General features: G+C 37.3%; 2 protein-coding genes across 4 annotated transcripts in view; one reads left to right on the top strand and one right to left on the bottom strand.

Moving 5' to 3' along the window:
• Positions 1-2,687: 2,687 nt before the first annotated feature.
• LOC107459330 (pentatricopeptide repeat-containing protein At5g55840) lies at positions 2,688-9,185 on the top strand. 3 transcript variants are annotated; one of them, XM_021128073.2, is made up of 5 exons: positions 2,688-3,128; positions 4,483-4,564; positions 4,728-8,309; positions 8,402-8,457; positions 9,048-9,185. In XM_021128073.2, the coding sequence occupies exon 3, from the start codon at positions 4,963-4,965 to the stop codon at positions 8,224-8,226; it is 3,264 nt and encodes a 1,087-aa protein (XP_020983732.1). In that variant the 5' UTR covers positions 2,688-3,128; positions 4,483-4,564; positions 4,728-4,962; the 3' UTR covers positions 8,227-8,309; positions 8,402-8,457; positions 9,048-9,185. The 3 variants fall into 3 exon arrangements, with proteins under 3 accessions (XP_020983732.1, XP_020983735.1, XP_020983733.1); XM_021128076.2 differs by having other exon boundaries at positions 9,081-9,180; XM_021128074.2 differs by lacking the exon at positions 4,483-4,564.
• LOC107459288 (cytochrome P450 71D9-like) overlaps positions 8,814-9,538 on the bottom strand; it is a 1,578-nt gene continuing 853 nt past the window's right edge. The window contains exon 2 of the mRNA XM_052251614.1: positions 8,814-9,446. Coding sequence (XP_052107574.1) covers positions 9,001-9,446 — 446 coding nt within the window. The 3' untranslated portion in view covers positions 8,814-9,000. The remainder of the gene's footprint in view (positions 9,447-9,538) is intronic.

Genomic DNA, 9,538 nt, shown 5'->3' with positions numbered 1-9,538 from the left:
CTTCTACGTAAACCAAAAAATCGCACATGAGTATGCTATTTTCCAAAGTTGTAATATGATAAATATGAATTTCAATTATTTTATTTAATTAACTTACTCATATTTTTATGTATTATTCTCTCTCCTACATGGGAACATACACTGTTTTTAATAATAATAAAAGAGTAATACCCCAAATAGGTCCCCAAGAAATTTACCATCCGACAGTTTTGTCCTCCACAAAATTTAACTAAGATTTTGACCCTGAGGTTCTCAGATATCCCCCAAATACGTCCCCAAAACCGTTTGATCCGGTTAAAGTGGTGACGTGTCAGGTCAATTGTGACATGTCACCTTTAGGACATTTTGGTCCCCATCCACGGTGGACAAAACGACGTCGTATTGGAACCAGTGGCAAAACGACGTCGTTTCGGGGAGGACAAATTCGTCCCCACTTAGACAGAGAATGCAAACGGCGTCGTTTTCATGTTGGGGACCTATTTGTCTTATAATAGTATCTTAGGGGACCTATTTGACCTATAATTTGTGATGTTAAAAGAAGCTATATTTACTTCAACGCAAACTTTAAAAACACATTGACATTGGTCTGTTCATTTATCAAAATAGTAACAACCTGAGAACTCAAACATGTTAACCACACAAATATTTGGCTTCAATAGCAACACAAAGCAAATCAAGTCAAAGAAGGTTTATTTTCTTTAACACAAACTAAACGAAACCATTCTAAATAACATAACGTCTTCTTCCTCCAACATAACAAAAGGTGGTAACATAACTAAGATAACAACTTTCACATTAATTCTTAGAAGTATCATTTCTTGAAAGACTGGTTCAACCCTCGTGTGCAACAAGTGGCACAGTATCTAAGTTGTTCAAATTCATTCTAATACGAGGGTTGAACCAGTCTTTCAAGAAATGATGCTTGTAACAGCCCAGACCACCCGCTAGCACGATATTGTCCGCTTTGGCACACAATGCCTCACGATTTTACCTTTGACGATAGGGATACTAGTCGAAACCTCCCACACTCACTCGTCAAAACGCGTCATGCTAGGGAGAGGTATCCGCATCCTTATAAGGCATGCTTCATTCCCCTCCCCAACCGATGTGGGACCTTACAATCCACCCCCCTAAGGGAGCCCAGCGCCCTCGCTGGCACATCGATTCGGGCTCTGGCTCTGATACCATCTGTAACAGCCCAAACCACTCGCTAGCACGATATTGTCCGCTTTGGCACACAAGGCCTCACGGTTTTTCCTTTGACGATAGGGATGCTAGCCGAAGGCTCCCACACTCACTCGTCAAAACGCGTCATGCTAGGGAGAGGTATCCACACCCTTATAAGGCATGCTTCGTTCCCTCCCCAACCGATATGGGACCTTACAATGCTTCTAAGAATTAGTGTGAAAGTTGTTGTCTTAGTTATGTTACCACCTTTTGTTATGTTGGAGGAAAAAGACGTTATGTTATTTAAAATGGTTTCGTTTAGTTTGTGTTGAAGAAAATAAACCTTCTTTTAACTTGATTTGGTTTGTGTTGCTATTGAAGCCAAATATTTGTGTGGTTAACATGTTTGAGTTCTCAGGTTTATGTTACTATTTTGATAAATAAACAGACCAATGTCAATGTGTTTTTAAGGGGTTTGCGTTGAAGTAAATATAATTTTTTTTAACATCACGAATTATAGGTCAAATAGGTCCCCTAAGATACTATTATAAGACAAATAGGTCCCCAACATGAAAACGACGCCGTTTGCATTCTCTGTCTAAGTGGGGACGAATTTGTCCTCCCCGAAACGACGTCGTTTTGCCATTGGTTCCAATACGACGTCGTTTTGTCCAACGTGGATGAGGACCAAAATGTCCTAAAGGTGACATGTCACAATTAACCTGACACGTCACCACTTTAACCAGATCAAACGGTTTTGGGGACGTATTTGGGGGATATCTGAGAACCTCAGGGTTAAAATCTTAGTTAAATTTTGTGGGGGACAAAACTGTCGGATGGTAAATTTCTTGGGGACCTATTTGGAGTATTACTCATAATAAAAAAACCATCCCAAATGAAATTAAAAAATTTAGATATAAAAATAGAATGAGTAATATATTTTAATATTATAATTTTTTATTTTTTTTAAATTGTGAGAAGTAAATAAATCGAAGGGTCCAATTTGTGTTAAAAAAATTAAAAAATTTTGGGACACATTATTTCAAATTTTTTAATTTTTTTAACACAAATCGAATTGTCCAATTTATGTCCCTCTCACCAATCAAATAGTTCTATTTATATAATTTTAATAAATTATACGGTCCAATTTCTGCATCTTTAAATATTTGCCACATTTCAACAAAACAGTTACCCTTTCAATATCTAAAACAAAAAATTCTCCAAATGAGGCCGTTTGACGTTTTTAAATAAAAAATCAATCCCGCTATGTTATCAACATCATTTTTGTTAATATCTGTCAACTCTTATTTATAATTGTATTTAATAAAAATATTTTTGTGAATATATCTAATAAAATATCTTTTTTATAGCTGTATTTAATAAAAGTATCTTTATAAATATATTTTTTAGATATATCTCTTCATATATGTGTTTAAAATATAATAACTAATCATTATTAGTAATAAGTTGGTAGATAATATATTATTACCTGTACTTTTCCATAAACAATACCCTAGTTCTGAAGCTTCCCACCCGATCCCATTTCTCTATCTCGGCTCACGTCGGTTCACCGCCACCGCACGCTCCCCGCCGTCGCCGCGCCTCTCGCTGGGTCCTCGTGCCGTGTGCTCGCGTATCCCCTCTCTCCTCTGTCTGTGGTTGGCTGTTCGCATCTCGCCACGCCTACCCCTGCCAGTGAGTGCTCGAGCTGTGCATGGTTGTTGCTGCTCGCGTCCGTGGTTGTCTGACTTGTCTCTGCTCGATTCTGCCTCTGCAACAACATGTGAGCATTTTAGGGTTTATGAATATGAATTGATTCTGCCTCTCCGTCTCACTCGAGTCTCGTCTCAGTCACACTTGCCGGTGTCTCGTCTCCCCTCCGGCGTCTCAACGTCTCGCGACCTTTCCAGTGCTCCTTCTCCCTAAGCAACTCGTGGGGTTGTCGCCGCCGTGTATCGTTGGTGAGTCCCTGCATCATCGCTTTCCCTGTTCTCTCTTTTCCAGAATTCTCTTCTCCCTGTAATTTTCCATGTTGCTGAATTGCTAATCAATTAATTTGCCTTGTTGCTGTAAATCATGACTGAACTAGGATTGGTTGAATTTGTCCCTGTAAGTTGAATTTGTTGCTGAAAATATCACTGAGCTAATTTTTTTTGTTGACGAGAATCATCACTAAGTTGAATTTGTTGCTGATTATCATCACTGAACCTTGAACCTTGGATTTGTTGCTGTCTTGCTGAAATAATTACTTAGCCAAATTTTTTTGTTGCTGTAAATCATCTTTGGAGTTAAATTCTTTGTTGCTGAAAATTGTCATGGTTGAATTTGTTGTTGAAAATTGTCAATTAGCTGAATTTGTTGCTGTGAGAATAGATTTGATTCTTAGTATTGATTGATTTGATTCTTACATAGACAGTATTGATTTGGTATAATTAGTTGAATTTAGTTTTTAATTAGTTTGTTAATTATTAACTTATTGATTTATTTTTCTGTTTTTTATTTGCTAGAATTTTGATACTTGATTGTTATTAATGTGTTTGTGAAGACATGTTTTTGAATTTTTAATTTTAAGCTTATTTTTTGTAATTTTATATTTATATTTAATTGTGACCGGATCAACCGGTTCAACCCGTGATCCACCGGTTGAACTAGTAACCCGGTCGTATGACCGAGTCGATTACTGGTTCGGATCTAATAACTATGTTCTAAACCAATTATTTACGATTTCATATTTTCTCTTTTAACTTGCATATAATTAAGCGAAGCACGTATCAAACCAAAGGAACTTTTGTTATATATGTTGGTGATTTGTTGGAGTACCATTGTGAGAAAATTGATGCAATCAGGGACTAAACTACACATAACGTGGATAAAATGGCATGTTTCCAACCAGCAAGTGGGTCAAAGTTATAAAGTTCTGTTTTGAAGGTTTCTACCTTACGTTGAAGTAGGATGATAAAATGGGAATTTGAAGGCAATTTTGGTGCATTATAGAAAAGCATGTGTCACTCTGAACAAGATAATAAGAGATGAAGTTAAGGCTATATTTATTTAATATGCTAAATGCTTGTGTTTTGCTTATTTGCGAAATGTTGTGTTTATTTCTTCTTTAGTTTTCTGAATTATTTCGCTAAATGCTTGTGTTTTGTTTATTTGCTAAATGCTTGTGTTTTGACCTGTGTTGTTGTTCATGATGTAGTTATTTGCTGAATATGTTTTTTGACCTGTGTTGCTGCTGTTCTTGATGTAGTTATTTGCTGAATGTTTTTTCTTACCTACATTCTTGCTGAATTAATTGTTCATGTTTTGTATAAGATGGATAATTGTAGCTCTACTCCTATTGGTTGAAGACTTTGTTTTATGGATATTTTAGCCAGAGATTCTTCCTTGCCTCCAGGTACGCACTTTTTTTATTCTCTCATCAGATCTCATTTTAACAATTCTTAAATTAGTGTCTCTGGAATGAAGTGTGGTTTTAGTTTATTTGTTTATTTATTTCTGATTTGCATGGAAATGGGGGTTGAGTTGACCCTTTTGGTTTTAATTTTAAATTCTTTCAGGGAACCATTGTTGGGGGTTGAGTTTGACTAAAAAACTTTTAGCCAATGAAACAAAGTGGCAAGCAGTAGACAGAGAAGACAGAGGAGGAACAGAGTGTACGGCAAAAGAGGTGACAGCAGAATGCGATGGAGTGAGTGTGTCACCAACGATTTCTCTCTCTTTTGCACCTGCTGCATCCATTCAATTTATGATCACTTCACCGTCTTTCTCTCTCTTTTTTCTTGAAACTAACTTATGGTTTTGAATATGGAGAAGAGCATATACACATTTCTCACTGTGCACCGTTGGGAATCACTCAACTGTATGAGGTATAGTTTGGCTTCACTGAGACCTGTCCATGGAAGATTAGCTCTCAAATTTCTGAATTGGGTTATTAACCAGCCCAATTTTGAGCTCAATCATGTCACCCACATAGTATGCACTACCACTCACATACTTGTTAGGGCTAGAATGTACAATTTTGCCAAAGCAACCTTGTCCCACTTGTTGCATTTGCCAATTGGCTTGAACTCTGCATTTTTTGCTCTTATGGACACATACTCAATTTGCAACTCTAGCCCTGCTGTTTTCGACATCTTGATTCGAGTTTGCTTGAAAGAAAACATGGTTGGAGATGCTGTGCAGGTTTTCTACTTGATGGGATCCCGGGGGTTCAAGCCTTCTGTATGCACTTGTAACATGGTGCTTGGTTCGTTGGCGAAGGGCCGGACTCATGACCTTTTTTGGTCCTTTTTCAAAGGAATGCTTGCCAAGAGGGTTCATCCTGATGTTGCAACATTCAACATATTGTTAAATGCTTTGTGTGAGCGGGGGAAGTTTAAGAGTGCTGGTTTGCTCTTGAGTAAGATGGAAGAGAGTGGTTATCTTCCGAATGTGGTTACTTATAATACTTTGCTCAATTGGTATTGCAAGAAGGGGAAGTATAAAGGGGCGTCAGAAATGATTGATCGCATGGAAGCTAAGGGTATTGCAGTTGATGTTTGTACATATAATTTGTTGATAGACAATTTGTGCCGGGAAGGCAAGAGTGCGAAAGGTTACTTAATGTTGAAAAGGATGAGAAAGAATGCGGTGTATCCCAACGAGATCACTTACAACACTCTCATTAATGGATTTGTTAAGGAGGGAAAGATTGCAGTTGCTTCTCGAGTCTTTGATGAGATGTTGTTGTTTAATTTGTTCCCTAATAGCATCAGTTACAATACTTTGGTTGACGGGCATTGTCGCAATGGCAACTTTGGCGAAGCCTTCAGACTCGTTGATCTGATGGAGTCACATGGTTTGAGACCTAATGAAGTGACGTATGGGGCTCTTTTGAATGGGCTATCCAAGCATGCTGAATTTGGATTGGTATCTAGAATACTTGAGCGAATGAGGATGAATGGGGTGAGAATTTGTCGTATTAGTTATACTACAATGATTGATGGGATGTGTAAGAATGGCCTACTTGAAGAAGCTGCACATTTGATGGATGATTTATTAGAAGTTTCCATCAATCTTGACGTCATTACATTTTCAGTTCTTATAAATGGATTTTTGAGGGTGGGGAAGATAAATAATGCAAAGGAGATAATGTGTAAAATGTACAAGGCTGGAGTAGTGCCAAACAGCAGTTTGTATTCAACATTAATCTACAATTATTGTAAGATGGGAAACCTTGAAGAGGCATTAAAAACTTATGCAATTATGAACCATAGTGGTCACGTTGCAGATCGATTCACATGCAATGTGTTGGTGGCCACTTTTTGTAGATGTGGGAGACTTGAAGAGGCTGAGTACTTTATGGATCACATGAGCAGGATGAGTCTTGATCCTGATTCTGTTACTTTTGATTGCATTATAAATAGTTATGGAAATTCTGGTAATGCATTAAAAGCATTTTCTGTGTTTGATAAAATGATTAGTTTAGGCCATTCCCCTAGTCGATTCACATATGGTGGCCTGGTGAAAGGACTTTGCACTAGTGGATGTATTAAAGAGGCAATCACGTTTATGCATCAACTTTCTTGCATTCCTTATGTTGTTGATAATGTTTTCTACAACACAGTACTTACTTGGGCATGTAGATTAGGTAATTTATCAGATGCAGTTGCCCTTATTTATGAGATGATTAAAAACAATTTTATGCCAGATAGTTATACATACAGCAATCTTATTGGGTTGCTATGCAAGAAGCATGAAGTGGTTGCTGCACTTCTTTTCTCAGAGAAGGCAATGGAGAAAGGATTGTTACATCCTAATCTTGTCTTGTACACTAGTATAATTGATGGGCTTCTTAAGGCAGGACATTCAAGATTCGCTTTCTATATTTTTGAAGATATGCTGAACAAAGGTGTTACCCCTGATACTGTAGCATTGAATGTACTGTTGGATTGGTACTCAAGGAAGGGGAAAATGTCAAAGGTAAATGATATCCTTTCCACAATGAGGAATAGAGGTTTAGCGTTCAATTTAGCTACTTACAATATTCTCATGCATGGATATTCAAAGAGGCATGCGATGGCAAAGTGTTCTATGCTGTATAATGGCATGATCAGAGACGGTTTCAGGAAGGATAGGTTAACTTGGCATTCTCTTATTCTTGGGTATTGTAGCTCTGGATCATTGGATGTTGCTGTAAAAATTTTAAGATGGATGACACTTGAAGGTTCTATTGCTGATTGTTTTACATTTAACATGCTTATTACTAAGCTCTGTGAAAGGGATCAGATCAAAAAGGCCTTTGATCTGGTAAAACTGATGAATAGGTTAGGAGTTATTCCTAATGTAGATACATACAATGCCCTTTTTCTTGGACTTATTAGAACTGGTGCTTTTGATGAAGCTCATTATGTTTTGCAAGCCTTATCGGCAAATGGTTCTGTTCCTACATGTAAACGATATATCACTTTAATCAATAGCATGTGTAGAGTTGGAAATGTAAAAGGAGCAATGAAACTTCAAGATGAGATGAGAACACTTGGTGTCACCTCCAGTGATGTTGCTATGAGTGCTGTTGTTAGAGGTCTTGCACATTCAGGGAAGACCGAAAATGCTGTTTGGGTTCTTGATTTCATGCTTGGGAAGAAAATCATTCCAACTACTGCTACTTTCACCACATTAATGCATGCTTGTTGCAAAGAAGCTAATGTTGCAAAGGCTTTAGAATTGAAGAATATAATGGAGCGTTGCCATTTAAAGCTTGATGTTGCTGCATACAATGTTCTTGTATCAGGCCTTTGTGCCAATGGTGATACTGAATCTGCTTTTCAACTTTATGAGGAGATGAAACAAAGAGATATTTGCCCCAATACCTCTATATTTACTGTTCTCATTGATTCTTTTTGTGATGGAAATTACCACAACGAAAGTGAAAAGCTTTTGAGAGATCTACAGGCAAGGGAGCTGTTTATTCTGGATTTATGTCGAGGCACTGAAAGCTTGAATGAATTATTAGTGATTGCTAGGAAAGAGTTGATTCACTTGAGAGATAAAAGGAGAAGAAAGTTTGGTTGCTAACAGCATGCTTTTCGTTGGATGAATTGGAGGTGCAGTTGAGATGGCAGTTTTGTTACCCTGCTTGATGCAATGTTGCTGATATGGTTAGCAACCTTGATTCCTATTTTGTTGTGATAGTACTTTTTTAATCAGTTGAAATGCAACCTACTTATGTTTCATGTACTGTTCGCTACAGGTCTGGTTTCACTTAAAGCTAAAAGAATCCTCTCAGAATCTCTCAAACTCGGCCAGGTACATAAAATTACACCCAAATTTTATGGCTAATTAACCATAGTCGAATTATAATTCAACTCATCTAGCACAAAATTTGATAAAATTAAAGTTCAACATGCAAACAACAATTTTCATATTTTGAGTATCAATATTTATTCCCAAAAGCACAGAACCTATTGCACTCAACTATGCTAACAAGCTGTTTATCCTTCTTAGCTGCCTGTTTTGCATCGTGCTGTGTAGTCTATAAAGCAGAAATGCATTCAAAGCTTTGCATGTTTTTCAACCACCAGCTTATCCTGCTTGTCTTTCAAACATGGCATACAGACTTAAACACATTTCATTAATCAGTTTGTAATATTGATGCACATACAAAATTATTCAATTAACATTCACAGCAAAATCTCTCATTTTTTTCATCATGGATTTTGCATTCAACTCTACTGGAATCAACAAAGATGGACAATGCTTCATTTCAAAAGATAGTGACCATTATCAAAAGTTATAACTTCTGGTTGTGTTATTTATGTTCTTCATGCAAATAACTAGAAGCAATAGGAATCAATTGCTGCTCATTTTTTCTTCTAACGTCACTCCAAATTGCTCAGTCATGTTCAAGTCCTCACATTTCACTCCATTAGGAGGCTCCCAATCAAAGTGATACAGCAAATATGCAAGGGCCAGCTCAACATTTATTAAGCCTAATTTGATGCCCGGGCATATTCTTCTTTCAGCACCAAATGGAATGTATTCAAAATTACTTCCTTTGCAGTCAATGGTACTATCAGTAAATCTCTCTGGATAAAACCTCTCTGGTTCACAATAGTAGTTTGGATCTCTTCCAATTGCCCAAGCATTCACAGTGACCTTACTTTTGACAGGTATATGATATCCATTAATCTCACATGCTTCTCTACATTCTCTAGGAATCAAAAGTGGAGCTGGAGGGTGTAACCTGAGGGTCTCTTTGACCACTGATTTCAAATACTTGAGCTCATTATGTAAGTCTCATCAACATTTCCACTCATGTCGAATATCTCTCTCACCTCGACCTGTGCTTTCTGCATTACTCTTGGGTCCTTGATCATCTCATTTAGAT

Source organism: Arachis duranensis, chromosome 7 (genome assembly GCF_000817695.3).
Source record: "Arachis duranensis cultivar V14167 chromosome 7, aradu.V14167.gnm2.J7QH, whole genome shotgun sequence".
NCBI classification, from domain to species: domain Eukaryota; kingdom Viridiplantae; phylum Streptophyta; class Magnoliopsida; order Fabales; family Fabaceae; genus Arachis; species Arachis duranensis.
The sequence above is the reverse complement of the archived record's forward strand: the minus strand, read 5'-3'. Positions and strand labels throughout refer to the sequence as shown.

Excerpts from the sequence above, each read along its gene's own strand:
- LOC107459330 (XM_021128074.2), top strand. The coding sequence starts at position 4,963 with ATGGTTTTGAATATGGAGAAGAGCATATACACATTTCTCACTGTGCAC.